General features: G+C 49.0%; 2 protein-coding genes across 17 annotated transcripts in view; one reads left to right on the top strand and one right to left on the bottom strand.

Annotated features, from left to right (window-relative positions):
• The window catches only part of PPIP5K1 (diphosphoinositol pentakisphosphate kinase 1), a 50,147-nt gene extending 34,279 nt beyond the window's left edge, over positions 1 to 15,868 (bottom strand). For 6 of the 14 annotated variants that reach the window (XM_081226828.1, XM_081226836.1, XM_081226840.1 and 3 more), the window contains exons 1-24: positions 15,836 to 15,865; positions 11,951 to 12,046; positions 11,490 to 11,664; positions 10,861 to 11,056; positions 10,324 to 10,414; positions 10,013 to 10,098; positions 9,559 to 9,713; positions 9,325 to 9,426; positions 8,701 to 8,862; positions 8,431 to 8,552; positions 6,659 to 6,760; positions 6,350 to 6,436; positions 6,157 to 6,232; positions 5,904 to 6,013; positions 5,736 to 5,818; positions 5,436 to 5,567; positions 5,159 to 5,280; positions 4,605 to 4,787; positions 2,204 to 2,345; positions 1,791 to 2,014; positions 1,343 to 1,470; positions 1,017 to 1,131; positions 740 to 847; positions 13 to 129 (exon numbers count right to left, since the gene is read on the bottom strand). In XM_081226828.1, the coding sequence (XP_081082954.1) occupies positions 13 to 129; positions 740 to 847; positions 1,017 to 1,131; positions 1,343 to 1,470; positions 1,791 to 2,014; positions 2,204 to 2,345; positions 4,605 to 4,787; positions 5,159 to 5,280; positions 5,436 to 5,567; positions 5,736 to 5,818; positions 5,904 to 6,013; positions 6,157 to 6,232; positions 6,350 to 6,436; positions 6,659 to 6,760; positions 8,431 to 8,552; positions 8,701 to 8,862; positions 9,325 to 9,426; positions 9,559 to 9,713; positions 10,013 to 10,098; positions 10,324 to 10,414; positions 10,861 to 11,056; positions 11,490 to 11,636 (2,790 nt within the window). In that variant the 5' untranslated portion in view covers positions 11,637 to 11,664; positions 11,951 to 12,046; positions 15,836 to 15,865. Of the gene's footprint in view, positions 1 to 12; positions 130 to 739; positions 848 to 1,016; positions 1,132 to 1,342; positions 1,471 to 1,790; positions 2,015 to 2,203; positions 2,346 to 4,604; positions 4,788 to 5,158; positions 5,281 to 5,435; positions 5,568 to 5,735; positions 5,819 to 5,903; positions 6,014 to 6,156; positions 6,233 to 6,349; positions 6,437 to 6,658; positions 6,761 to 8,430; positions 8,553 to 8,700; positions 8,904 to 9,324; positions 9,427 to 9,558; positions 9,714 to 10,012; positions 10,099 to 10,323; positions 10,415 to 10,860; positions 11,057 to 11,489; positions 11,665 to 11,950; positions 12,047 to 15,835 lie in introns of those variants that run through there. The other 8 variants (XM_081226835.1, XM_081226837.1, XM_081226839.1 and 5 more) reach the window with 4 other exon arrangements.
• A 3,774-nt stretch (positions 15,869 to 19,642) lies between these two features.
• On the top strand, positions 19,643 to 27,232 carry CKMT1B (creatine kinase, mitochondrial 1B). 3 transcript variants are annotated; one of them, XM_081227906.1, is made up of 10 exons: positions 19,643 to 19,747; positions 20,589 to 20,898; positions 21,525 to 21,723; positions 21,925 to 22,020; positions 22,401 to 22,622; positions 24,160 to 24,245; positions 24,355 to 24,478; positions 26,333 to 26,467; positions 26,671 to 26,796; positions 26,991 to 27,232. In XM_081227906.1, exons 2-10 carry the CDS (start codon positions 20,750 to 20,752, stop codon positions 27,102 to 27,104), a joined length of 1,251 nt encoding a protein of 416 aa, XP_081084032.1. In that variant the 5' UTR covers positions 19,643 to 19,747; positions 20,589 to 20,749; the 3' UTR covers positions 27,105 to 27,232. The 3 variants fall into 3 exon arrangements, with proteins under 3 accessions (XP_081084032.1, XP_081084034.1, XP_081084033.1); XM_081227908.1 differs by having other exon boundaries at positions 19,728 to 19,840; XM_081227907.1 differs by lacking the exon at positions 19,643 to 19,747 and having other exon boundaries at positions 20,001 to 20,898.
• Positions 27,233 to 27,409: the final 177 nt, after the last annotated feature.

The following is a 27,409-nucleotide window of genomic DNA, read 5'->3' as shown; positions in this document are numbered from 1 at the left end:
ACTCTGACCCACCTCAGAAGAGGCTGGACGGAATCCACAGCCAGGTGGGGCACTGCCTTCTTCCTCCACACCTTTCACTCCAGGGCTGAAGTGCAGCTCCACGTGGAACCGCTCCTCTGATAAGGGATCCTTTAGGGCATCACCAGATGAAAGGGCAGTTGGAGAAGCTGTACATGGTGGTGGAAGACCAGGCAGGCACAACAGAGAGGAACTCAAGAGGACACATCCTCCCAGGGCTGAGGTTTCAGTGTCTTACACCCCTCTACAGTAATAGCTCCCTTTAACTACAGTCTAGTGTTACGGGATCCTCATACTCTCAACCTCCACAGGACTTGCCAACTTCCAGTTCTACAACTGTCCCCCTCCCTATCCATCTCCCACAGGAATTCAGCTTTGCTACGGTGCATACAGCAGCACATTTAAAGATATCTCTGTGGAGCCAGATGAAGAAGGTATATGTGTAACAATGTTTGAGAGAAAAAGACTCATTGTAACATTGTTCAAATTCCATACCCTCCCTAATGCCAGAGCTATGTTCTCTGGTATCTCTCTGGCTCAACACCAACCCAAAACATGTTTTCTGTTCCAGGAGGAACCTCCTGGATGTTCTCTATCATGCTGCACCTAGGTACCACACCTAACTGGATTCTACAGAATCTAAGCATAAGAAAGTTTTTCCCTAAAAGGGGATGGAGAAGAAAGAAGGGGCCCTCTCCTCACCCCACCGTTAGCTCCTCACCCGTGTGTTGTCTTCATAAAGCATGATGACAATCTGGGTCATGTAGTTGAGCTCTGAGATGGCACTAAGATAAGCCAAAGCTCGCTGCCACTGTGCATCCTTGGTCTCCTACCGAACACAAGAAGAGGTAAGCTAATGCCCAAGGACGAGGGAGTCAGTGAATGGGCAGGGAGACGAGGAGAACAGAGGAAGCTTGAAGTAAAAAAGAAGCATGAGGAGGAGGGTAAAAGAACGCTGGGAAAAGATGTTAATAGGCTGAAGGGAAAAGGATCCTTACATCAAGAAGTCCCCCATAACGGAAGACACTGAGTAGGGAGTGGACGTGGCTTTCACTGGTGAAGTAGAGACGTGTTCGAACATGGCGGCCTGGGGAGAGCACTCCTCGGGAGTACCTGAGACAGCAGCTAAGTCACTCACACTGTCAGCCAGTCCTCTTCTCAGCCCTCCACAAACTCCCTCCTCCCGCCTCAAAGACTTCTCTCTCTTTTCCACCCCAGGACCCCTTCCGTTCTTGGTTCCCCAAGCTGTCCCAGCCTGGGTTCCCCCAAGAGCTCCCTGACATGCCCCTCCCTCCATCCAGCACCCCACCCAGCCCTCCCTCACAGGGGGTGCAGCTTGTTGACAGACTCATCCTCGTGGGTTCTCTGGAGGTCAAGTAGTATCTTCCGCAACAGTGGAAGACAGAAGCCCACAGCAATTTCCAGCTTCTCCTCCCGACTGATGCCGTACTCCTAGGGGCCACAGGCCAGGAATAAGCACCTCAGTGAATCTTGTTTTCCTCTTGCCTCATACTCCCAGGTCCAAGAGCATGCTTGTCTTCACCTCAGGTCTAGGGCTTCTTCCAAAATCACCACATTCCCCCTCTCCAGGTTTTTCCTCAGTTAGCCTCTTGGGCTTCCTCAGAGCCAGGATTGTAGCTCTAATTGTAACAACGAATTCCTTCTCTAAGTTTCCTTCCCCTGGTTCCCACACCGCCCCTCCTTCCTGCCTTTTCTCTCCTTCCTTCCGCAGTGCCCCCAGCCCCAGGCTCCATCCCTTATGTGAGACGCACCTGGGGAATGACCACATCAGCCAGTGCCTTAGAGAGACGGAGCAACTCCGCTGTGCCTTCAAGTCCCAGACTCCCGTTGTGCTGCACGTCATACTTGACACAGTCATAGATGTCAGGGATCTTACTTATATCATAGCGCCCACTCTTCTGTCGAAAGTCACGCTCCAGCTTGCTCCAACGCTGTAGCATTAGCTCTAGTGTCTCGCTGTGGTAAAGCTGCAGGTCTGGAAGGAAAGCAGACAGTCAGACAGAGCTAAAGGCTTCACCTCTAACAAAAGACCCTAGCAAATCTGAAGTAAAACCAGAGAGATGAGGATGACGTGTCTCAGACACTTAGGAGAGGACACAGGATTGCCTGAGGAACCCATCCGTACCCAAAATCTTGAAAGGAAGATAGTAGTATTCAAACTCACCTACAGACTTGGGGTCCTGCATCCGTTCCTGGATCTGGTGAGTGAGGTTTTCAATCAGGGCAAATACCTGATCACAGACCTTCACAGGATTATGGATTATAGCCATGGAGTTGAGTAGGGAAGTGCTTCCAGTGGGAGCCAGCTGTGGAGAATAGAAAGATGAAAAGCAAGACAGGTTCAGTGCCAGTTGCCTAGATTGCTGTGAGCTTATTAGAGAGACTGCCTGCAAATAAGCTCTGTCTGTTGGCTCACCCCAACGAGCATTCTTTTTTCTTCTTCTTTTTTATTTTTTTTTTTGCGGTACGAGGGCCTCTCACTGTCGTGGCCTCTCCCATTGTGGAGCACAGGCTCCAGACGCGCAGGCTCAATGGCCATGGCTCACGGGCCCAGCCACTCCGCGGCATGTGGGATCTTCCCGGACCGGGGCACGAACCCGTGTCCCCTGCATTGGCAGGCGGACTCTCAACCACTGCGCCACCAGGGAAGCCCCCAACGAGCATTCTTAGGCTTCTGGGAACACTAGCAGTTCAGATGAGGGGACTGCTCTAGCACACAGTCATCTAAGAATGGGTCATCTTAAAAGTCTTGGAGTCCGAGGAAATAAAATAGATCTAGGTTCTTTTCTTGGGGGTTCTAAAGTAAGCATGGAAAATGCTGAGGAATACAGATTCAACCAAAATCCCCACAGAATGTTTTCATGAGTGGGTAATAGACATAACTACCTTATTCCTCTAAACAAGATGCTTGCTTGAATCTAGAGTAGAGGTGCTGTCTCAGAACTAAGTTCCAACTCAAGCATTTAGGATGGTCACAGTCAATGAAGAATGGGGAGGGGGAAAGGAGATTGCAAGTTGAATGTACTCATTCTACCTCGGTCCTCACAAGTTCCATTCTTGCTGGCAAAAGGAAGCAAGGAAAAAGGAAAGATACCTTAGCTTTTTTGGATTTGACGTTGAGCGATGGATTGGAAAATAAGGCAGCAAGGTCCTGCCCCTTTATCAAGGCCTGCTCAGAGAAGAACACAGAAAATGCCATTCTCTAGTCAACGTGCTCAGCTACTTTGCTTATTTAAGAATCTATCAAAAATGGTTACACAGCAGTTATGAAATGAGGAGCTGTGAGTAGGAGGATGGTAGAAAATCATTGTCTGGCACATGATCCCCAGTCAATCATGGCATGGATACATAGGAAAAAGGAAAAAGGAAAAAGGATGGCTTGGGTAGTGGCATCCACTGTGATTAATACTGTGAGGCAGTATATTGTAGTGGCTAACAGCCTGGGCTCTCTAGTTAGATTCCTTGGGTGACCTTGGAAAGGCTGCTTAAATTCTTCTGAGCCTAGGCTTCCTCATCTGTAAAGGGTGGGGGTGGGGGGGGGAAGTAGTACCGGTCCACAGTTCTTACAGTGGATTAAAGATGGCCATTAATTCTTTGTCACATTCCCCTTCCCTTGAATCTGGGCTGGCCCTGTGACTGCTTAACCAACAAAAAATAACAAAGTTATACTGTGCTAATTCTGGGCCTACACTTTAAAAAAGCTTGAAAGTTTCTGCTATGGGGGAGTCCTAAGCTACTATTTAAGAAATCCATCTGGGGAATTCCCTGATGGTCCAGTGGTTAGGACTTCATGCTTCCACTGCCGGGGGCATGGATTTGATCCCTGGTCTGCTAGAAAAACCACATGGGAAAAACACATGGAGAGGAGAGGCTCTGAGACTACAGGGACAGGGACATCACGAGGAGGGAGAGAGCCCAGCCATCCTAGCATCCCAGTTGAGCCTCCAGATGGTTCCAGCCCCAACATCTGGACAGCAGCTGGGCAATTTTAGGGAAGACCCTAAGCAAGACTAGTTGAGCCTAGAGCTGTAAGGTGATAAAATGGTTTTTGTCTTTAAGTTACTGAGTTTTGGGGTAGTTTTTTATACAGCAACAGATAAACTGAAACATCCTTTCATTCAAAATCCTTGGGATCAGCTGTGTTTTGGAATTAAGAATTTTTGGGACTTTAAGAAGTTAATACGGTGCATATGCCACATGTTAGATAATACCTCCAGCAGGGCCTAGGACATAAGCAAACACTTTTCTATTTCTGTAGCAAAATGTATGACTATTTACACTAGATGGGATAAATGGGAATTAGAAAGAGTCTTACCATGTCGGGTTTTGCTGTCAAACGAATCTTGGTGGCAAAGTTATAAAAATCTTTTTCATTTCCAAAACTGTGGATGACAGATTGTGGACCCATACTTATCTCAGAGGGTAAGGATTAAATGATACAATACATGGAGAGCACATAAAACAGTGCCTGGCACATAGTAAGTACCATTACTGATCACTATTATTTAGAATTCTAGGATTTGGGGATTGGGTTGTGTTGGGCACAAAGTCTAGGAGAGCCTGACCTGATCATAATCCTCAGGGGCAAAGGGTGCATCCTGCTGCAAAATGTGGTGCAGCCGAGCCTTCACCCGGTGCTGGCAGCTGCTCAGGGAATCACCATCACTGTCCAAGAGCCCATTCATGTTGGCACTCTTCACCATTTGTACCAAAATGGGTGTCAGCTCCCCTTCTAGAGCTAGAAGGCCCTGGAGGGGAAGCACAAAATCTATTAGTTTTCCTTCCAGTCTAGTTCCCCCAGGCCTCGATGGTCCCAGAGATCAAATGAGAGCTGGCTTGGGAGTTGGGGTATAGGTCAAGGGGCCCACCCCACTTGTTATTCTCAGAAGTATAGAATGCAGTCAGTACATACAGCTGATTCACTTTGCTGTACGGTAGAAACTAACACAACATTGTAAAGCAACTATACCCCAATTAAAAAAAAAAAAGAATGCAGTCAGACACAAGCAGAAACTTCTCTGAGTTGGCACACAAACACTCTGAAATTTCCAACTAGCTCTCCAAACTCTGCTTCTCTACCTAATGGAAGCTGGAACTGTGGGAGAACTGTAGTGTGCACCTTAGCAAAGGCTGCAGCAGTCATCTGGACACGGCCCTCATCAGAGGCATAAATCTTGAGATCATGGCGGAAGGTGCTATGGAGGCGAAGCAGCCCACACCCAGGGAAGCCAGCATAGTCACCTGGGGGCAAAGGGGAAAACCAGGAATGGACGGCTATAAATACCCAAGAATGCTCATTTCCCCTTTAACTTCCCTATTGTCTCTGTCCCTTGTTTCCCCAACTTATTCTCTAATCATCTTATTTCAGCCCTGCTAGGTATGTACAAAACACTCACCCTGTCCTCCAGGGTACATGCAGCGGAAAGCTCGCCCCAGCTCCTCAGCCTGAACACGGCCAGCAGGGGTCAGTTCTCCACCCCACTTCAGTACCAGCAATAGGGATGGGGCCAGAGCCTCCCCCTGTGGATCTGCAGGAATAAGGGGCAGTGAACAGGTCTAGATCTAAGGAAAATAGTGGGGACATCTAAATGTTAGGTCTTCTGAGGAGCCCGGAAAGGTAATTTGGGATAGAGGTCATCTAAGGGTTCAAGAATAAAAGATGTGAGTGGTAATGGGAAGGGGGTATTACATCTTACCTTGCCCCTCATTAGAAGCTTTTACTCCATGAGGGTAGTAAGTTAACTGCACCTTCCGGTTGATGCCTGAGAAGTGACCATACCTGCAGGATAAACTCACAGTTTACTTTCTACCCCAGCACCCAATTCTCACTGCTAGTGGCCCCCCTTTCCTATTCCCTTTCTCACATCTCCAGCACAGATTTCAGCTGTTCCAGTTTCCCAGTCTTCTCCTCAATCTCACCACCTGGTTCTTTTTCCAGTTCAGCCAATAGCAGCCTTGTGATGTCCAGCACCTCCTGGAGGAAACAACAGGGTATCTGTGCAGGAGGCCAAGTCCTGGCTGGTTAGGCTTTCATCCTGGTCTCTCACTGAGGCCCCCAATCCCATACCCTCTATCTTTCCGTAGCACTGCTCCTCCCAGCCAGATTTATCACCTTACCTGTAGCTGCTCGGGCCGCTTCAGTTTTAATTTCCCTGTCTTGTAGCCACCATGTTTTTCAAATAGACTAAAAAACCTGAAGAAATAAGGAGAAGCTTCAGTATGGGCTGAGACAGACAAGAGCCTCTGGGAGGTACCCCTCCCCATTTCCCTCACAAAAACCTATTTGTCTAGATTAGGATACTCTTCCCACCTTGGGTGTGTCACTTCCATCTTCATCTTCTGCTTGGGGGTACGATCCCCGTGACGGATAATTGCAATGACGCAACGAAGTTCCATCCTAAGATAGGGAATGTTGTTAGAGCCTCTCCCCAATCCCACCCCACACCACCGCCCATTTCATCCTACCCAACGGGTCAAAGAACAGAGGAAAAACTATCTGAGATTAGGAATAAGGGTAGGCTCCACCAGTCAGATGGCACAGGGTCAGGAAGTAACCACTGGTCTGACACAGATGCCTTAAGTAGGTTACTCCAGATTTTTAACTTTTACTTTTGCTCACATAGTGCCAGATGTGGTAGGGACAATGGGAATGTCCTCAGCTTCTGTGGGGATGGACCATGGGATCTGGAACTGCGGGGCAAGCTCCCGCATTATGGTGTTCCTAGAAGGAGAAATGCAAAGAAGCCATGTGAAAATGAATGAACCAGAACTACATATATGAATGAAGCTCACAAAAACTAACAAGTAGTTGAAAAATACATTAATATAAAATCTAAAAACATGCAAAAGCCACCCCATATATGTAATAAAAATATGAATATATAAATGGGAATGACCAAATAAAGGACTGGTTACCTCTGGGGGGTGGGAGGGAAGGGAATATAATTAGTAAGGGGTATGTAGGGGCTTTAACTATATTCTTTTTTTTTTTAATTTATTTTATTTTTGGCTGCATTGGGTCTTCGTTGTTGCATGCGGGCTTTCTCTAGCTGCGGTGAGTGGGGGCTACTCTTTCTTGCAGTACGTGGGTTTTCATTGCAGTGGCTTCTCTTGTTGCAGAGCATGGGCTCTAGGCACTGAGGCTTCAGTAGTTGTGGCTCGTGGGCTCTAGAGCACAGGCTCAGTAGTTGTGGCGCTCAGCCTTAGGTGCTCTGTGGCATGTGGGATCTTCCAGACCAGGGATCAAACCCGTGTCCCCTGCATTGGCAGGTGGATTCTTAACCACTGCTCCACCAGGGAAGCCCTATATTCTTTTTTATTTTTTGGCTGCACTGTATGGCTTGTAGGATCTTAGTTCCCCGACCAAGGATTGAACCCGTGCCCCCTGCAGGGGAAGCTCGGAGTCCCAGCCACTGGACCGCCAGGGCATTCTCACCTTTTTCACTTTTAAACCATTTTTACAATATTTAAAATACAGGCATACCTCGGAGATATTGTGAGTTCAGTTCCAGACCACCACAATAAAGTGAGTACCGCAGTACAGTGAGTCACATGAGTTTTTTAGTTTCGCACTGCATATGAAAGTTATGTTTACAGTATACTGTAGTATATTAAGTGTGCAATAGCATTAGGTCTAAAAATATGTACATATCTTAGTTAAAAAATAATTTATTGCTAAAAAATGCTAACCATCGGGATTCCCTGGTGGCACAGTGGTTAAGAATCTACCTGCCAATGCAGGGGACACGGGTTCGATCCCTGGCCTGGGAAGATCACACATATTGTGGAGCAACTAAGCCCATGCGCCACAACTACTGAGCCTGTGCTCTAGAGCCTGTGAACCACAACGACTGAGCCTGCGTGTCACAGCTACTGAATCCCACGTGCCTAGAGACGGTGCTCTGAAGCAAGAGAAGCCACCACAGTGAGAAGCCTGTACACCACAATGAAGAGTAGCCCCTACTCGCCGCAACTAGAGAAAGCCTGCGCGCAGCAACAAAGACCCAACACACCCAAAAATAAAAAAAAATAAAATAAATTTACTAAATAAAAAATGCTAACCATCATCTGAGCCTTCAGCAAGTTGTAATCTTTTTGCAATAGTAACATCAAAGATCACTGATCACAGATCACTATGACAAATATGATAGTGAAAAAGTTTGAAATATTGTGAGAATTACCAAAATGTCACACAGAGACACGAAGTAAGCAAATGCTGTTGGAAAAATGGCGCCAACAGACTTGCTCTACACAAGGTTGCCACAAACCTTCAATATGTAAAAAAAACGCATATCCGCGAAGCTCAATAAAACAAGGCATGCCTATAAAGTAAAAACTTTCCAATTCTCTTCTTTAAGCCCATTCTCCCCAGCTCAGACCAGTGTCCCTTACCCCAGAATCTTGGCACAGTCATCGTAGTATTTCATCGAATTCTTGACGAAACTGAAGCCATTGACATCACACACAAAGGAGTGACCATTGGCACGAAGGAGGTCAAAACCGCAGACTGTTTGCTGCAGGGGATAAAAGCAAGATGAGAACAAGAGAGCCACTCTTCCTTCTCAGCACCCCCCTCATTCCACAGCCCCTCTCCTGCATCCCTCCCCCCCCACCCCCCAGCACACACACCCTCCCCTTCGCCGCCAAGGGGACTTCCTCCACCTTAAAAGCTACGCAGACTTTCCTGGCCACCAGCTTTTCCATGGCAGTCAGCATGACTGGATATCGAATTTCTTTCCCCTCACTGTCTCTTTCGACCTTCCCATCCAAAGCTGGAGATTTTCTGGCTTCAGCATGGGCATAGTCTGGTCCCACTGTATACACCTGCAGGTACATAGCATCACTGAGTATGCCCACAGCTCACCCTGCATATGAGAAGACAATATGAGCACTATGTCTGTAGACTAGTTTCACAGTAAACAAAAACAAAAACAAAACAAACAAATCCCCAAGTTTTATGAACAAGGAGACTGACATTTTTCTTACTGAGCTCTCCTTTAGTATCATTATGAAGGTTTCTCCACAGGACTCCAAAACTATTGCCTAGTCCTTACTAAGAAATAACTTACCAACGGTATTCCATTTTCCATGTCACTCTTGCCCTTGCTCTGATAGTGACAATGTAAATACCTACTTCCCCCACTTCTTACGTTCACCTGCATATGAAAGCCAATCACATTCATACTTTATTTTCTACGACCACTTCCATACACTTCCACTTGCTTCCCAAGCACCCCGCCCCACCCAGACATTTATAACCTCTTAAATCCCTGTATCCACCATAACCTTGACATCTGTGCCATCTGTTGGCATAAACTCCTCATAGATGTATGACCCTGTCTTCCGGACGCTGCTCTCAGGAGAGTAAACGCTGCTCCGGCTGCCAATCTTCAGGAGAAAAAGGAAGGGAAAAAAAAGTTGCCTCTAACTTGTCCCCAAATCCTCCAGCTTCCCTCCCCACAACCTCACTCTCGCCCTTCTACTTCTCTGCCTCCCCAAATGCCCAAATGTCTCCCATACCTTACGGAAGAGGCGCTGGCTTCCTCCTCCAGCTGAGCTGGGGTAGTAGATGTAAACATTGTGGTCCTCTGCACTCACTGGCTTCTCCACAAAGGGCTTGGGAAAGACGGCTCCATTTACCTCCACCTGGTCTTCACCCTCAATCAGGTTGCACTCTGAAAGGTAGGCGTGTGGTCATTCCTAGGGCCTAAGAATACTTCCAACTCCCACTTCTCTGAGTTGTAATCTCTACAACCCTCAAATTGCTATGACCATATCTTAATAATAGATATGGCAATTAATATCTATATAAGAGGTCCAAGGTTCTGTCCAAAGACCCATGGCTCTAGCTCCACCCATAATCCGGTAACCAAAGCCTCACTGAGCCAGGTGGTACATAGGAGACGTCTAGAGGAAGGAGGACTGGGCTAAGTCGTAGAAAGAAGGGCAGGACTGGACAAGGCCAGGTACTCACCCTCAGGCCGGGCAGGGTCACGGTTGAGCACAGCATATCGAGGCAGATCAATACCCTCCTCCTGCAGGATCCGGTACACCTCCCTCCTGTCACCCCCGAATAAATTAGCTGGGAGAGGTGGGGGATGGTGACCAGGGGAGAGGCTAGGGATTTCATTCATTCAGGAATTGGGAGACACACATGTACAGAACTCAAGAGGGTATGGTACAAAAATTAAGCATGTTTGTTTGACTCTGCCCCTCCCAGAGTGGGTTCTCTAAACAGGCATGATCTCAGGGCCACCCATCCCACCAGTCAACAGAAAGCTATACCTATCCTGGATGTAATACTGCATAGCCAGGTCATTGATAAGAAAAGGGTTTCGAAGCTTGGAGTAAGCAACAGCTTTGTCCAGAGGAAAGCCTGGGATGGAGAAAGGAAATAGAGAGACCAAAGGAAGAAAGTGAAAGAGACAGTGAGAAAACAGCAAGAGAAATAAACATATTAAAGCTATTAGTTGCCACTGAGCTCCACCACCCATCCAACCCAGCACTCATCCTCCTGCCCAACTTCCCAAGTCTGGAATATCCATCAGAAAAAAGTAAAACAGAAATTATTTTTAGGGTCCTTCCAAAGACCAATTCTGTCAGAGACCCTAAGAATCTTAGAGCTGTCCTGAGGTTCAAATATGGGCTTTAAACTACCCCTGGCAACTCCTCCAAGATGTAGGGAGAACAAACCCCTTTGCACTGTTCCTTAGTGTGTTGGGAAGAGCTGATGGCCTCCTTACTATTTGACAGTAAGAGCCTCATTTCCCAGTCCAGCATTCCCAACACCATTCCTTCGCATTTTCCTTCACACACACCAACCTTTGGAGTGGAAAGAGATGAGGCAGTGGCAGGATGGCCAGTTTTCCACAGGTTCATTGAGGATCACATCTTCTCCCAGGATGATAACAGTCAGGTAGTCAAATCTGCAGAGTCGCTCTAGGATTTGGGTCATTGGCTTGGACTTGGACTTCTTGGTCATGGCACAGATGCCAACAATGATCTGAGGTTCAGGAGGCTACAGAGAGGAAGTGCTGTCAGGTACGTCCCACCTAAACCACCCCTATCAGGGAACACACTGTCTCCTCTCCTTAGGGCACAGAGTTTCTTGCCAGGACTTTGGACCTATGGGGTTAAGGTTATCTCCTAACTTAGGCCTAGACTGGGGTACCTGCAGGTATTCCTACTGCCACAGTAGGAAATGTGTACTCGGGCAGAAGAGTAGGAGAACCAATAATAATGAGACAACAGGAGGAGGGCATAAGGGTTGGGGCTTCAAAGAGAGGCAATCTAACCAATCTCCACTGCCCTTCCCCTTAATCAGAATAGGGCCTGTTTATGACAGGGAGTCTATGCCTTTGGGAAGAATGGGGAGAGGTGTCTCCATCTTATGGAATCTCAACTGTGACAGGGGTCCCAGAACCAAGTTACATTGTTTTCCCTGGTCTTACCACTTCATCCTCCTCATCCTCAAGGAGCTCGCTGTCACTCTCTTCTGTCCTCATGCCTATTCCACGGGTGCCCAGCCCCTCATCTCCAGCTCCAAGGAAGAAGTGGGCTGTGGCGCTCTCGCCCTCACTGGCCGGCAATGACCACATCCCCGCCGGAGCACCCACTCATCCCGCTCTGCAGTGGAGGGTATGTATCCCTGTTAGTTCAGAATCCAAGCCCCATGGCAGTGGTTGCGGATGGGGGATGGGGAATGAGAAAATAAGAGGGAACTACAAGGGGACTAGGGGAAACAGGAAACAAAGCTATGGTGAGAAGGATCAACAGGAAAGGAGGCATGTGGGCTATGACTTGAGATGACTAAAGATCCCTAAGAGAAAATCGAGGTCTCCCTTTTCCTCCCTGCTCACCCCACCCCCAACCATGAGAAGACGAGTAAGAGGATCAGTAGGTTAACCCTTACAGTGCTGGCATGTCCCTGATTCTGCCAGCAGGAAAAACCGTGAACTCCAGCAGCAAATGGGAAAGGCAGCTCCTCATGGAAGGCTACTGTTGATTCCTACCAGAAGAGAAGGTTAGAGTGACATTTCAACTTTGGATTCATTCCAAAATGTTCCTGGCCCTTCTCCACTTCCCCACAGTAGTGTTGAACTCAGTGATTTAATTCAAGAGAAGAGGAATAAGAGAGTTCATTTGCCTTTGCTCTTAACCCCTATCTTCATTCCTACCAAGGATTAACTCAAAAAAAACATTGACTGAGGGCACCCTATGTTCTAAACATTAAATCAGAACATGAAAATCCCCTATGCTCTGTCTCTCCTTCACCTGCTTTACCTTAAAAGAGAGATGCTCAGTTCCAGAAAATCTGTTCAAGGAAAGAGGTCTAGTGCTAGTTGGGAAGCTGAGGATACAGGCATCCATACAACAGGCTCCAACCCATTCTCAAACTGAAATTTCAATTTTCTCTCTACCATCTCAGGGTACAACAGACACAAGGCTGGTCTAGCCCAAGGTACTTCATACCAGAAGCTACAATGGACTACAATGGAAAGCTACAATGGAAAAAAAAATCCTGCCTAGAGCCATTATCAGTGAGAATATCTTAAGACTTAAAAATGAGTCAGAACAACCTGGCAGTTCCACTTCCGCATACCTACACCTGCAGCAGTGGTTCTTAACCAACTGTGATTATACTGTGCAAAGGACATTTGTCAGGAGACACTTTTGGTTGTCACAACTGGGGAGATGCTATTGGCATCTAGTGAGTAGAGGCCAAGGATGCTGCTCAACATTCTAAAATGCATAGGATATACCCCCACAGCAAAGAATTGTCCAGTCCAAAATGTGAGCGGTGCCGAGGTTGAGAAACTCTGCTGTAGAGAAACTCTCCCACATAAGAAGACATTTGCAAGGATGTTCATAACCTTACTGCTGGTAATGGCAAAAACAGAGAACAACTCAGATGTCACAAGTAGAAGAATGGATAAATATAATGTTGTGTTTACAAATGGTTGACTAACAGCAATTATTAAAAATGAATCGGAGGGATAAATTAGGAGCTTGGGATTAACATATATATATTACTATATAAAAAATCGGTAAACAGGGCTTCCCTGGTGGCGCAGTGGTTGAGAGTCCACCTGCCGATGCAGGGGACACGGGTTCATGCCCTGGTCCGGGAAGATCCCACATGCTGCGGAGCGGCTGGGCCCGTGAGCCATGGCCGCTGAGCCTGTGCTCCGCAACAGGAGAGGCCACAACAGTGAGAGGCCCGCATACCGCAAAACAAACAAACAAAAAAAATCGGTGAACAACAAGGACCAACTGTATAGCACAGGGAAATCTACACAATACCTTGTTTGTGTGTATATACATATATATATATGAATCATTTTGCTGTACACCTGAAACTAACACATTGTAAATTAACTATATTTCCATTTTTAAAAAGTGAATCAAAGCTATATATAACATGGACAGCTTCCAAATGCAAACTGCAGAAATATACATGCAGGACAATTCCACTTGTACAAATAAAAAATACTACATATGTTTATGGCTGTATACATAATTAGAAGTATAAAAACAGACGGGAAAGAAAGACATCAAATTCATGATAGTGGTTACCTCTGAGCAGAGGCGAAAACAGAACTGAGAAGGATTCAAATGGAACCTCACAACCTTATCTATAATGTTTATTTCAATTAAGAAAACTCTGAAGCAAAAATACAAACGGTTAACATCTGTTAATACTAAATTGTGGGGATACGGGTATCTGTTATTTTTTTCCAAAAATGAAATTGAGTCACATCAGCAATTTTCTACATTCTGCAGAAGTTCCCAGAAATACTGACCAATGGCTCTAATGAAAGCCACAAACTCCTTAAGTAAATGGAGCAATTTAGTCTTATAGGTTTTTAGTCTTCAATATTTACTTTCAGTATTTTTATTTTAAATCCTTCCACTACAAGTGAGTTTGCAGCTTTGATTAGAAAGTTATAGCTAATCTTTATATAGATCTTGACCTTTCTAGTCTTCACCATCTGCTTTTCTCTGTTGCTCAACCACCGTGAGGGCACAACATTCTCCTTAGGCTTAACGTTTTCAGTTGTACACTGCAGGTCTTATACATACACACTCCTCTGATTATAGCCTGTTTCTTGGAAATCCTTTTTCGTGACCTAACCCAATTTCCATGACTTGTGACATTCCCAAGGTCCCTGTATAGTTTAAGCAAGCAGAATTTTGTTGCACGCTTTATCCTTTCTCTGAAGCAGGAGCTTTCTCTCTGTCTAAGATTCCTAACCCTCCACACTTTCTTCCACTAGGTCTTTCCTGGTTTTCTACTGAATGTACACTGTCACATTCTTGAAATTCTATTATAACTCTATAACAGATGATAATTGCATGGCAAAGGAGAATCTGTTCACAAATATGGAGCTGAAGAGAGATGAAAGGTCTAAATTCATAGTTAACAAAGCAGAAATAGAAGCTTGACAGAAATAGCTATGAAATAAGCCAGGATTTATTTAGATGTACCTCTGCGAGAAGCTGGGATTTAACGTGTTGTTCCAGGAGCCATTGCCCTGTTTTCTGTGCTCTTCTCCCCTTCCCCCTTTCCCCTAATACTTTGTTGCAAAAGAAAACTTCAGACTCTACAGTAGGCTAAAGGGCAGTCTAACTAGGGCCTGAATCAATGTGGAAGGGAGCGAGGGAGGGGAGGAAGGAGGAGATAGTATAATAGGTAAGGAGAGAGGGAGGGGCAGGTGGGCAATCTTCTCAGGAACATCTATTTTAAATGAGATCTAGAGATGGGACTGAGGGGAGGGTAAACTGTGTAACTTCTTTATCCCTTAGAATTTAGGGCTGCTTTCCTAGTCCTCTAATTTCTTTAACCACCATGCACTTCTGCACTTGATGGAGGGCTCCATCAGTGATGAAAGAGAAAGGTCAGTACAGAGTCAGGCGGGAATACTTCCAACACAGTTAAAACTCCTCAGGCCACAAACACTATCTCCTTCAACAGTGGACCCCTTCTCTCCTTCTTGATGCAGTTTCTAATGCTTCATACATACCCTTATTCTGCCACTGATGAACTGTGTTGATGCCCTTGTTCTCGGTATCAACTCACTCACACTGCCTTCTTTCCCCAACTTACTAAAAGGACTCTTCATGGACTCCCCTAACTACTGCCCCCTCCTACATCACTAATCAACCGATCCAATCAACAATACAACGAATCCTCTCGCTCATTGACTCCCCAGCCTTAAACAGTCCTTCAAACCCTCAGATGAGTCACCACACTTGGTAACAAATTTATATGGAACCCTCAATGCTCCCCCGCACAGACTGTCTGAGAGCCACTCCTTCCCAACCTGCCTTCCCTCCAGGCTCACCTTCTCCCTCCTCTCTGCAACAACCCCTTCCTCCAGCCGAGCCTCCGGTCTGACTCCACTCCCACGCCTCCTCACACAGACCTGCCCGCCCTGACTCTCTCCTCGGCAGACTCCCCTGGCTCAGCAGGACCCCCTTTTCCTCACGCAGACCTTCACACGCCCATCTCTTCTCTCGCTGACCCCCTCCTCTGCGCTCTCCCTCACTCAGCTCCGGGTCACGATTACCACCTCCCATCCCGACTCCTCTAGCCTTTTGCCCGCCCCCGCCTTCCCCGCCTCACTCTCCCTTCGCTGACACTGAGGCCTCTCCGCTGGGTCTCTTTCTAGAGCTGCCCCCAGCCGCTCCTAACCAGCGCCCTCGGCACCGAAGGAGCCCACTTTATCCAGTCCACCCCCTCAGATACCGCCCCCAGCCCCCAGCCACTCCCCCACCGCCCCCGGCCCTCACTCACCCGCCTCCCTGCGTTCGCGCACCCGAACCTGCCGGCAGCGACACCTGACAGCGGCCCAATCAAAGCACGACTTCTCTTCGGCGCCACCAATCAGCGGAGGGCGCGCACCGGCAGCTGAGTCAGGCTGCGTTGGCCGGCGCTTCCGCGCGGAGGATGGTGGCCTCTAGTGGTTCTGGGGAGGAAGTGCAACCTGTTGTTCTTTTTCTGATTTCTAACTGCGTCGCCACAGTCCAGATGCTTGGTCTAGACAGAGAATTTCCAGTGAGACAAGTCTGGGGAAGCGAGATGTAGAGGAAGAGGCAGAGTCTGTGCCATTGCACCTCCATGAGGACAAAACCAAGTCTTCTGTTCGTTTTGTAAAATAAAACGGGATATGATAGACGTAGAGATCCAATAAATGTACGTTGCAAATGTTAACGGACTAGAGGAGTGAAAGGGAGGCTAGAGACAAAAACAGAGACAGAAACAAATCAGAAGGTTAAGGGAAGGAAAAGAGACTTACTTATGGAGGAGACAAGACGATGGATGGACTTGGAAGGCTGAACAAGTGGATTCCTATCTCCACACTCTGCTTGCCCTCTTGCCTTTAATAGCTGTGCAGCCTTGGACAAGTCATTGAACTTCCCTCAGCCCCTCTTTTCTCACCTGTGAGAGAGTGGGACTAGAAACCCTAACTCACAGGGTACTGATTATATGAAAGCATTTTGTGGATGTTTGTACTGTTATTATCTTTGCATCCTCACTCAGCTTTCCCTGGTCAAGACTATTCCAAGTTCTGTTACCCAACACAAGTTTGTGTGCCCAAAGCACAGTGAGGCCAAACAAACAGAAAGGCCAGAGTTAGGAGCAGAGAAAGGTTTATTGCAGGGTCAAGCAAGGAGAACAGGTGGCTTGTTCTCAAAAAACCCCATTAACTCCCTGATGGTTTTGGGGAAAAAGTTTTATAGGCAAAATTTGGGGTGAGGGCTGCAAGTGTGTGACTTTCTTCTGATTGGTTGGTGGTGAGGTAACAGGGCGGTGCTCCAGAAATCTGTTATTCAGCCTGAAGTTACCATCTTCCATGTGGGGGGTGGGGTTAGTTCCTGCAGAAGAACTCAAGGACATTGTTACAAATATCCCTCTGTGAGGAACCAAGATCCTGCTTTAATTGCTGCACTATAGTTTTTTGATTGTCCCTCCTGTGTTTCTGTATCCCTTCCCTTCCCTGATTAGCAACTGTTTGAATCTGCCCTTGAAACTCTGGAAAGGTCAAGGAGGCTGAATGAAGCCTATTTCCTACAAACAAGAAACGGGGGACACAGAAGGGATTTGTACCTGGGAGGGACCCACAGTGTCCTGCTCCATTTTGTCCCTAGTGTAAGCAGATAGGTTAGGGGGTCACCGGAGAAAGAGAGCCAGGAATGGCTTTCTTTTTTTTTTTTTTTTTTTTTTTTTTTTTTTTTGCTGTACGTGGGCCTCTCACTGTTGTGGCCTCTCCCGTTGCGGAGCACAGGCTCCGGATGCGCAGGCTCAACGGCCCTGGCTCACGGGCCCAACCGCTCCGCGGCATGTGGGATCTTCCCAGACCGGGGCACGAACCCGTGTCCCCTGCATCGGCAGGCGGACTCTCAACCACTGCGCCACCAGGGAAGCCCAGGAATGGCTTTCTTGATATAAGAGAACCCCTTTTGGCCTAAGCCATTTTGTGATATAAGCCTGGCCCCAGTGCTTGCCCTTGAACAGTTCTCAGTAATTAATTATCTTAAGGGAGGGAATGCAGAAACAAGGGAGGAGCAGTCAAGAAACAACAGTGCAGTCTTGGGGCAGGGCCCTGATTTCTTAAAGGATATACATAATAATTCATCTTTGAGCCCCATAGGGTCCTGCTCGGTTTCACCCCTTCATGAATATGCATGTATCCTTAGCTGAAAACTTCCCAGATTTTGCTGTTCAGGGAGACGCTGCTTTGGGAGAGATCCCTGGTGTTCTCCTTACTTGTGGCAAGTAATAATAAATCCTTCCTTCTCCTGATCTTTGGCTTGGTTGTGTCTATTGGCTTGACACCCACCAAAAGGCGAACCCAGTTTTCAGGTAACACAACTGCAGAACTCCATCTATTCTCTGATTATTGCTCTCTTACCAGGAGAAGAAGGAACTGATGGACCTGGAAGAGAGGTAATTGGCTACTAAGGCTACCCACAAATGAGGAAGAAAGGAAAAGGGGTACTAGGGAAGCCTGAGAGGAATGAATGAAGTGAGAGTAAAGGGATGGAGTGGGGTCTCATCAGTGAGGCCAGCGGACAACTTGAAGGGAATTTCTTTTTCTCAGATACTCCCCCTTAAGATTAACAAGTATCTTGCTGTCTTGTGGGTACACCAAGGTAATGATACTGAGCAGGGCCCTGTGGGGCTCCTGGGCACAAAGACTTTCTGTGTCCCCCATGTCTTTGATTTCAGGAAATAACCTTCATTCAGCCTCCATGACCTTTCCCTACTTCCAATAGGCAGGTTCAAGCAGTTGTGGTTTTTTTGTTTGTTTTTTGTTTGTTTGTTTGTTTTCTTTTGCGGTATGCGGGCCTCTCACTGTTGTGGCCTCTCCCGTTGTGGAGCACAGGCTTCGGACGCGCAGGCTCATCGGCCATGGCTCACGGGCCTAGCTGCTCCGCGGCATGTGGGATCTTCCCGGACCGGGGCATGAACCCGTGTCCCCTGCATCGGCAGGCGGACTCTCAACCACTGCGCCACCAGGGAAGCCCTCAAGCAGTTGTTAATCAGGGAAGTGAGAGGATGCAAGACAGGAAACAGTCAAGAGAAACAATAGTGCAGCCTTGGGGCAAGGTCCTGGTTCCCCATCAACGGACACACACAAAGGTATCTTTGGAGCTTCCCTGGTGGTACAGTGGTTGAGAGTCCGCCGGCCGATGCAGGGAACACGGGTTCATGCCCCGGTCCGGGAAGATCCCACATGCCGCGGAGCGGCTAGGCCCGTGAGCCATGGCCTATGAGACTGCGCGTCCGGAGCCTGTGCTCCACAACGGGAGAGGCCACAACAGTGAGAGGCCCGCGTACCGCAAAAAAAAAAAAAAAAAAGATATCTTTGAGCTGTTTTGCAGATACTGAAAACCCCTCCAGGTGGGTATGCTGCCCACAGGCACGTAGACCCCAGACCAGCTGGAACCTGAAGGTTGATGTTGCTGACTCCTACTTACCTCACCACCAACCCATCAGAAGAATGCAAGCCCAGTCACTGCCTTGATCCGCCCTGACTAGAAGACCACTCCCTATTCCACAGGGAGGGGGGCACAGTTCTTGAGGTGCTAGCCTGCTGTGTTCTCTCCAAGAATAAAGCTACTATTTATTTATCCTCCAAAACTCTGTCTCTGTATCTCATTTCAGCATCCGCGTACAGAGAGCCAGTATTTTGTCATCAATACCTGAAAGAATGGGCTAATGCCACCATGCCTACCCCATCTTAACTGAGCCTCCATACTGAAGCCCACATCTCTATTTCAGCTCCAAGCATTCATACTCCTTCTGCCAGGACAAAGGTCAAGTCATACCCAAGTCACACTTGGAGATATGGGAACAAAGCCCTCAAATATGAATATGCACCTTGTGAGGAGAGAGGAGGAGAAGGGACCAGGTGGAAGGCAGCGATTCCTTGGTGACCCTATGCCTTTGGACACCCTTCCTTACAGTTGGGATTAAACAGCATTAGGGAGCCAAGAGAGGAAACACATGTGGTGGTTGGGGACCTGTGCCTGCCTGTTTCCGTCCTACACCTCGTCATCTCACCACACCCTTCACGTCACCTTACGCTGCCCTTCAGCTCAGGAACTGGGAGCTACAGAGAGCGGGGAGAAGGGAGAGGAGGAGAAGAAAGCATTGTAATTCCTTGTCCAACTCCAGCCCCACGCCCAGCACAAACAACAGGTAGGCAAGCCTGCGGAGAATACTCAGAGGGAGTCCTGTGAGCAGCAAACTGGTCGGAGCCTGGAAAATACTCTGAGAAGTAAAAGATCAAAGGTGAAGTAGGAGATGGGGAGGAGGGCAGAGGTGGGGGAAAAGTGAGGGATCTTGAGAAGTGGAGGAAGGACAGAGCAGGGCTTCAGACTTGGGGGCAGGGCGGGGGTGGGCAACACAGCACAGATGGGGTAAGAGTTGATGTTTCCCTGATTTCTCTCCGGGAATCCTTCCACAACCTTATAAGGAGAGCACAGGTGTGGCAGGGAGGAGCTTTGGTCCTCTTCCTGGTTCTAAGGAAAAGGTGACCTTGAGCCATCTTGTGTCTTTCTCAGTGTCTGCCTGTGTGCTTTCTCTTTGTCTTCCTCTGGTATCTGTGTTTATTCCACGGTTCCCCGAGGCCGCCTCCCCTGGGAAGATGGAGAGGTTGCTGAGGCAGGCCGAGAAAACGAGAAGAGGTTGGGTGGTGTCACGCTTTCACACCCACAGGGCGACGAAACGGGTTTCCTATTAAACCGAGAGGCTTAGGGGAAGGGTGTTCGGGTCTCGCCTGTCCCCTTGGGTGCTGTCCTCTACTTGGTGCTGAAATCTGGGCGACCTCATCTCAGGTGGGCCCGTTCCCCGGCCTAAGGCTGCAAATCTCCAGTCGCCCTACTCTACCTGGTGGGTGGTGCCTGCCCTCTGCCCCCGCACACCTAGGGCCGTGGCAGGCGGGAAGGCGGGGCCTGCACGAGCCCCACCCCTGGAGACTGCAGTTCTGCTTCCCTCTCCTGCGCCCAACCGCCACTAGCTCATTGCGCCTCTCCTGCAGCCTGGTCGGCACCGGCTTCCACTCCCGCTCCAGCCTCCCTCCATTTCGGATCCAGCCTCGCACCCACCTCCGGCTCTCAGTCAGCCCGTTTGCATCCTCCCTCCCGGTTCCTGCCCTGAGCCATCTCCTACTCCGGGATTCCGTAACCAGACCCTCAAGCCATGGCTGGTCCCTTCTCTCGTCTCCTGTCTGCCCGCCCGGGGCTCGGACTCCTGGCTTTGGCTGGAGCTGGGTCTCTAGCCGCTGGGTTTCTTCTCCGCTCGGAACCTGTTCGAGCCGCCGGCGAACGACGAAGGCTGTATCCCCCGAGGTATCAGTGTCTCAGGCGCCCGGGTGAGGGTGGGGGTGGGGGACGGGTAGGTGCTGACGGGGATGGAGATGGGGACCTGGGCAATAGAGAAGGGCTATAGTCACGAAGGCTCTGGAGTACAGGCGCTGGACAGTCTGAAAACCTCAGTGGGGTGGGGATGGAGGCCAAAACCATAAGGTGAAAGCATTCCTGAGGACTTGGAGCCCACAGTTCCCACCCCCAAGGCCAGCTCTGGCCCTGTGAGTTCTGGCTGCACCTACTCTGCCCAAATTCCTAATTGAGAGACCAGGAACTATCCTTTCCGCTCTCCTCCATCTCCTTTTCCTGCTGTTCTCTCCCGTTTCCTGAATTCCCCTCCTTAGTCTTTCCCCTCCCCCCATCCCTAATGTTGTGTCCATGGGAGGAAAGAACTGAGCAGATCTGGGAGAATTGAGCCTCCAGCCAGAGGAAGCTAGAACTCTTGGGAAAGAATAGATCATGAAAGTCCCTGATGAGATTACCAAGGTTTAGCCTCCCTCTAACCTCCCCTCCTCCCAAGGAACAAAGCCAGACATGCTCCCAGCTGAGTGCACTGGGTCTAGGCCCCCTGTGCCCTCCCTCCATGGTTACTGGTACCCCCTCCCTAGTGCTGAGTACCCAGACCTCCGAAAGCACAACAACTGCATGGCCAGTCACCTGACCCCAGCAGTCTATGCCCGGCTCTGCGACAAGACCACACCCACTGGTTGGACGCTAGATCAATGTATCCAGACTGGCGTGGACAACCCTGGCCACCCCTTCATCAAGACTGTGGGCATGGTAGCTGGTGATGAGGAGACCTATGAGGTAGGGGGCCCCCAGAGTTTCCCCGGTGACCCAATTCATCTCCCCAGTAATCCTAGCTCCTTTCCCCTAAAGACCTCACTTTCCCTTAAGACTGGAGCATCCATACTCATGTTTTCTCACCCAGTGAAATCAATCCACAGCTAAAGCTTGGGAAGGGATTCCCTCTCCTTAACCATCCTCTTCCTCTGAACTGCCCCTCAGGTATTTGCTGAGCTGTTTGACCCTGTGATCCAAGAGCGACACAATGGATATAACCCCCAGACGATGAAACATACCACTGACCTGGATGCCAGCAAGGTAGGTCGAATATTCCACTTCTGACTTGCATTGCCTTAGGTACAACATTCTGTTTCTCCAGTCCCTTCAACCATAATTATACCCTGACTCATAGTCATTATACTGCTGAGCTTTTAGTCTCAGTGTGGGGAAAGAATTGTATGTTCAGGAGCAGCCTCTGTGGAGAGGAGAGGGCGGATGAGAATGGCCATCCCCCAAGGTGGGCAGGTTTGCGGGAGGGTTTACAATGCCCCTTCAGTTGGAATGCTTGCCCAATGGGCTTCTCCTTCCAGTGCAGGCAATGAGGACCCCTCTAGTCCTTAAGGTCTCTCCTACCCAAAGGCCCTCAGCTCCCGTCCACTGTGTTTCTGTGACTTACATTAATTTCTCTGATTCCCCAGATCCGTTCTGGCTACTTTGATGAGAGGTATGTATTATCCTCAAGAGTCAGAACTGGCCGAAGTATCCGGGGTCTCAGCCTGCCTCCAGCCTGCACCCGGGCAGAGCGACGAGAGGTGGAGCGTGTTGTGGTGGAGGCGCTGAGTGGCCTGAAGGGTGACCTGGCTGGACGCTACTATCGGCTCAGTGAGATGACAGAGGCTGAGCAGCAGCAGCTAATTGATGTGAGGGGCTCTGAGAGCGAGCTGGGCGGGAGGGGTAGATGGAAAGAAGAGGCAGGGGAGGCTGGGCCAGCTGAGGGGGAGGGGCTCTGAGAAGCCCAGGGGCCACTGTGAGGATTCTTAACCCAAGTCCCTTTACTCTCCCCAGGACCACTTCCTGTTTGATAAGCCATTGATGTGAGGGGCTCTGAGAGCGAGCTGGGCGGGAGGGGTAGATGGAAAGAAGAGGCAGGGGAGGCTGGGCCAGCTGAGGGGGAGGGGCTCTGAGAAGCCCAGGGGCCACTGTGAGGATTCTTAACCCAAGTCCCTTTACTCTCCCCAGGACCACTTCCTGTTTGATAAGCCATTGATGTGAGGGGCTCTGAGAGCGAGCTGGGCGGGAGGGGTAGATGGAAAGAAGAGTCAGGGGAGGCTGGGCCAGATGAGGGGGAGGGGCTCTGAGAAGCCCAGGGGCCACTGTGAGGATTCTTAACCCAAGTCCCTTTACTCTCCCCAGGACCACTTCCTGTTTGATAAGCCATTGATGTGAGGGGCTCTGAGAGCGAGCTGGGCGGGAGGGGTAGATGGAAAGAAGAGGCAGGGGAGGCTGGGCCAGCTGAGGGGGAGGGGCTCTGAGAAGCCCAGGGGCCACTGTGAGGATTCTTAACCCAAGTCCCTTTACTCTCCCCAGGACCACTTCCTGTTTGATAAGCCATTGATGTGAGGGGCTCTGAGAGCGAGCTGGGCGGGAGGCGTAGATGGAAAGAAGAGGCAGGGGAGGCTGGGCCAGATGAGGGGGAGGGGCTCTGAGAAGCCCAGGGGCCACTGTGAGGATTCTTAACCCAAGTCCCTTTACTCTCCCCAGGACCACTTCCTGTTTGATAAGCCATTGATGTGAGGGGCTCTGAGAGCGAGCTGGGCGGGAGGGGTAGATGGAAAGAAGAGGCAGGGGAGGCTGGGCCAGATGAGGTGGAGGGGCTCTGAGAAGCCCAGGGGCCACTGTGAGGATTCTTAACCCAAGTCCCTTTACTCTCCCCAGGACCACTTCCTGTTTGATAAGCCATTGATGTGAGGGGCTCTGAGAGCGAGCTGGGCGGGAGGGGTAGATGGAAAGAAGAGTCAGGGGAGGCTGGGCCAGATGAGGGGGAGGGGCTCTGAGAAGCCCAGGGGCCACTGTGAGGATTCTTAACCCAAGTCCCTTTACTCTCCCCAGGACCACTTCCTGTTTGATAAGCCATTGATGTGAGGGGCTCTGAGAGCGAGCTGGGCGGGAGGGGTAGATGGAAAGAAGAGGCAGGGGAGGCTGGGCCAGATGAGGGGGAGGGGCTCTGAGAAGCCCAGGGGCCACTGTGAGGATTCTTAACCCAAGTCCCTTTACTCTCCCCAGGACCACTTCCTGTTTGATAAGCCATTGATGTGAGGGGCTCTGAGAGCGAGCTGGGCGGGAGGGGTAGATGGAAAGAAGAGTCAGGGGAGGCTGGGCCAGATGAGGGGGAGGGGCTCTGAGAAGCCCAGGGGCCACTGTGAGGATTCTTAACCCAAGTCCCTTTACTCTCCCCAGGACCACTTCCTGTTTGATAAGCCTGTGTCCCCATTATTGACCGCAGCAGGAATGGCTCGAGACTGGCCAGACGCTCGTGGAATCTGGTATGAGGCTTAGCTTACCCCCTGCCCCTATAAGTGCCCTTTTTTTTCTATCTCCCCCAATTCTTGCCCTACCTCTTAATCCCTGTCCCTCCCTCTCTCCTGCCTTCAGGCACAACAATGAGAAGAGCTTCTTGATCTGGGTGAATGAGGAGGATCATACACGGGTCATCTCCATGGAGAAGGGTGGCAACATGAAGAAAGTGTTTGAAAGATTCTGCCGAGGCCTCAAAGAGGTTGGAGAAGAATGTATAAGGGAACTAGGTGGGAGGACTTGAGGAAAAAACAAATTTAAGTAGGTAGATTGACCATATAATTTATCAACCAACCCAGGATAATTTTGATGGTGAAAAGGATCACCACCAATCACTCTAGGACAAGAGGTATAAATCAGAACTGTCCAGGGAAAACCAGGATATGTGGTCACCCTAAGAATAGGAAGAGAGAAAGAATGTCAGGATTCTAAGGAAGTAAATAAAGCAATTGCCAAATAATGCAAAGAAGGAGTAAATGAGATGGTGGCTCAGTGCCTGGGGGATGTGGTGTGGGATGGTGGGATGTGCAGATAGGAAAAGGTTTAAGCCTGGATGGATGTAAGGAGTGAGAGATTGGTATGTTCATGATTCTAATGTAACCACCCAGTTGGGAGCCAAGGTAGGCCTTAACTCTAGATTCTGTCATTCTTGCTAAAGTAGCATGTCTAGATTTTAAGCTGAGAGTAGGAGGGAAGCCAGGGAAGGTGGAGGATGGAATGGCCTAAATTCCAGAATGCGTTGCTCTGCATGAGGAGTTGAACTGAATCCTCAGTCCTATATGGATTAGGTCTCCATATTCAATTCCAGATTACAAATCCCCATAAACCCAATCCTTATTGTATGTTCTCATGTATACAGTTCTATTTTGAACTTGTAAAGGGAGAGAGCTCCTCTTCCGTTTAGATCTTGGCTGGGAGGTTTCTATTATTTTTAGCAAGTAATAGGTAACATATTAAATTATATGCCTTAGTATTCTCATCCGTAAAATTGGGAGAGTAAGACTTCCTACATTTTTTTTTTTTTTTTTTTCCTGTACGCGGGCCTCTCACTGCTGTGGCCTCTCCCGTTGCGGAGCACAGGCTCTGGACGTGCAGGCTCAGTGGCCATGGCTCACGGGCCTAGCCGCTCTGCGGCATGTGGGATCTTCCCAGACCGGGGCACGAACCCGTGTCCCCTGCATCGGCGGTCGGACTCTCAACCACTGCGCCACCAGGGAAGCCCCTTCCTACATTTTAAGTTGTGGGGTTTAAGTGAGATAATGCATATAAAGTGTGTGGCCCGTAGTAAGTGTTCACTAAGTGTTAACTGCTGTTACTGTTCTAGATGGAAGAATTTCCCCTTGTTCAGCATATACAATATCCCCCTACGCCATGGTTCTTTCTGAACTAGGAACAGCATCCCCCTTACTCAGGTTAGGTAGTGGTCTTCACGTCCATCAACTCCGGCAGATCTCCAGTCTCTTCAACTCTAATAGTCATCTTCATGATTAGTATGCTTAAGTGAAACAAAAACATGCTTCCCACACTCCTCCCCCACCCTCCACAACTATGAATCCGGCTCTTCTGTTCCATATTCACCTTCCTCTTGCTTTCTCACATGTGCTCTTTCCACAGTTAACAGGCTCCCTTGCCTCTTCCTGTTGCAAAGCCTACAACTTCATTTTTTGGCTGAAAGAAGCTTCCAAGCTCTAGGCTCATTAGCAAAGTAAAGATGTCAATGCATGCAGAACTCATTGAATAATCGATCTTTTCTCAGTTCAGTTTACCACCTCTGTTCATCTCCCTAGATCATCCTTAATGCATCATTCCCTCAGGTTTCTCTTCTTCCACACAGGATATTTTTGCACAATCTCATCATTATGGGCTTGCAACATCAAAATTATCTTTTATGCATGATAATAATGAGCCATTTCCACCAAAAAAAAAAAAAAGCAGTGTCATTCTTTCACATCCCAAGTCTTTATTTCTAGACATATTTCTAGAGTTCCTGTGGGTCTAGCTAAGGGAAGGCTAGCATATCCCTGACTTTTCACTAACAGAGCCTTTCTGCACTCAGGTGGAGCGGCTGATCCAGGAGCGTGGCTGGGAGTTCATGTGGAATGAGCGTTTGGGATACATCTTGACCTGTCCGTCTAACCTAGGCACTGGACTTCGGGCAGGAGTGCACATCAAACTGCCCCTGCTAAGCAAAGTAAAGGAGATGTGGAGTTAGAGTGTTGTGAAGGAGGAAGGTGGCTGTGTATGGGTGGGAGGGATTGGGCATTTTGGAAAGGAGCAGACATAGTGTAGCTAAAGAGTCAAGGGGAAGAGCTCTGAGTGGGTTCAGGGCTCTTTCAGGTCGGACCAGTCTCTGCCTCTGTTGACTCTGGCCCCCAATCTCTATCTCCCTTCTAGGATAGCCGCTTCCCAAATATCCTAGAGAACCTAAGACTCCAAAAACGTGGAACTGGAGGAGTGGACACAGCTGCCACAGGCAGCATCATTGACATCTCTAATTTGGACCGACTGGGCAAGTCAGAGGTGAGATTCTTAGGGATTCGGGATAGGTCTGTGGGGGTTGAGATGTGACAGGGAGTGAGCCTCAGGAATGTAAGAGAATCTGAAATGAAATTCAGGTTGAGTGGGGAGGAAATTGGAAACGAGTTCCCAGAGCAGCCAAATCAGTGCGGAAGAGAGATTGTGGGAAGCAGAGATCAAGAGTTAGTGTCCTTCAGGTGGAGCTGGTGCAGCTGGTCATCGATGGAGTAAACTATTTGATTGACTGTGAACGGCGTCTGGAGAGAGGCCAGGATATCCGCGTCCCTCCGCCTCTCCTCAACAAGCATTAACTCCCATCCCCAGCAGATGACTCAAGACTCGCAGGACCTCTGCCATTCTAACAGTAGCCCATTCTCCTTACTCTGGATACCCCCTTTTCCCCCTCACTCCCTCTGTCCTAGTAAAGACCCCTGGCTACGCTCCAGTTGTGTTATTTCTAATGGTGGGATGAGGAGGAACTAGCCTCCAGAAGAAAAAAAAGGCAGTGGGATTATTTGTGATGGAAAGAGACTCCAGATATGGCATGCCAGGAACACTGATTCTCAGGTGGGTGGAAAGCATTAGCATTTTACCCATATTCCTCATCAGCTTCCTG

This window comes from Mesoplodon bidens (assembly GCF_964165515.1).
Source record: "Mesoplodon bidens genome assembly, chromosome: 3".
Lineage (NCBI taxonomy): Eukaryota > Metazoa > Chordata > Mammalia > Artiodactyla > Ziphiidae > Mesoplodon > Mesoplodon bidens.
The sequence above is the reverse complement of the archived record's forward strand: the minus strand, read 5'-3'. Positions and strand labels throughout refer to the sequence as shown.

Excerpts from the sequence above, each read along its gene's own strand:
- CKMT1B (XM_081227906.1), top strand. The coding sequence starts at position 20,750 with ATGGCTGGTCCCTTCTCTCGTCTCCTGTCTGCCCGCCCGGGGCTCGGA. Across the intron at positions 20,899-21,524 it reads CGAAGGCTGTATCCCCCGAG|TGCTGAGTACCCAGACCTCC; the intron begins GTATCAGTGTCT and ends CCCCCTCCCTAG. Across the intron at positions 22,021-22,400 it reads CTGACCTGGATGCCAGCAAG|ATCCGTTCTGGCTACTTTGA; the intron begins GTAGGTCGAATA and ends CTGATTCCCCAG.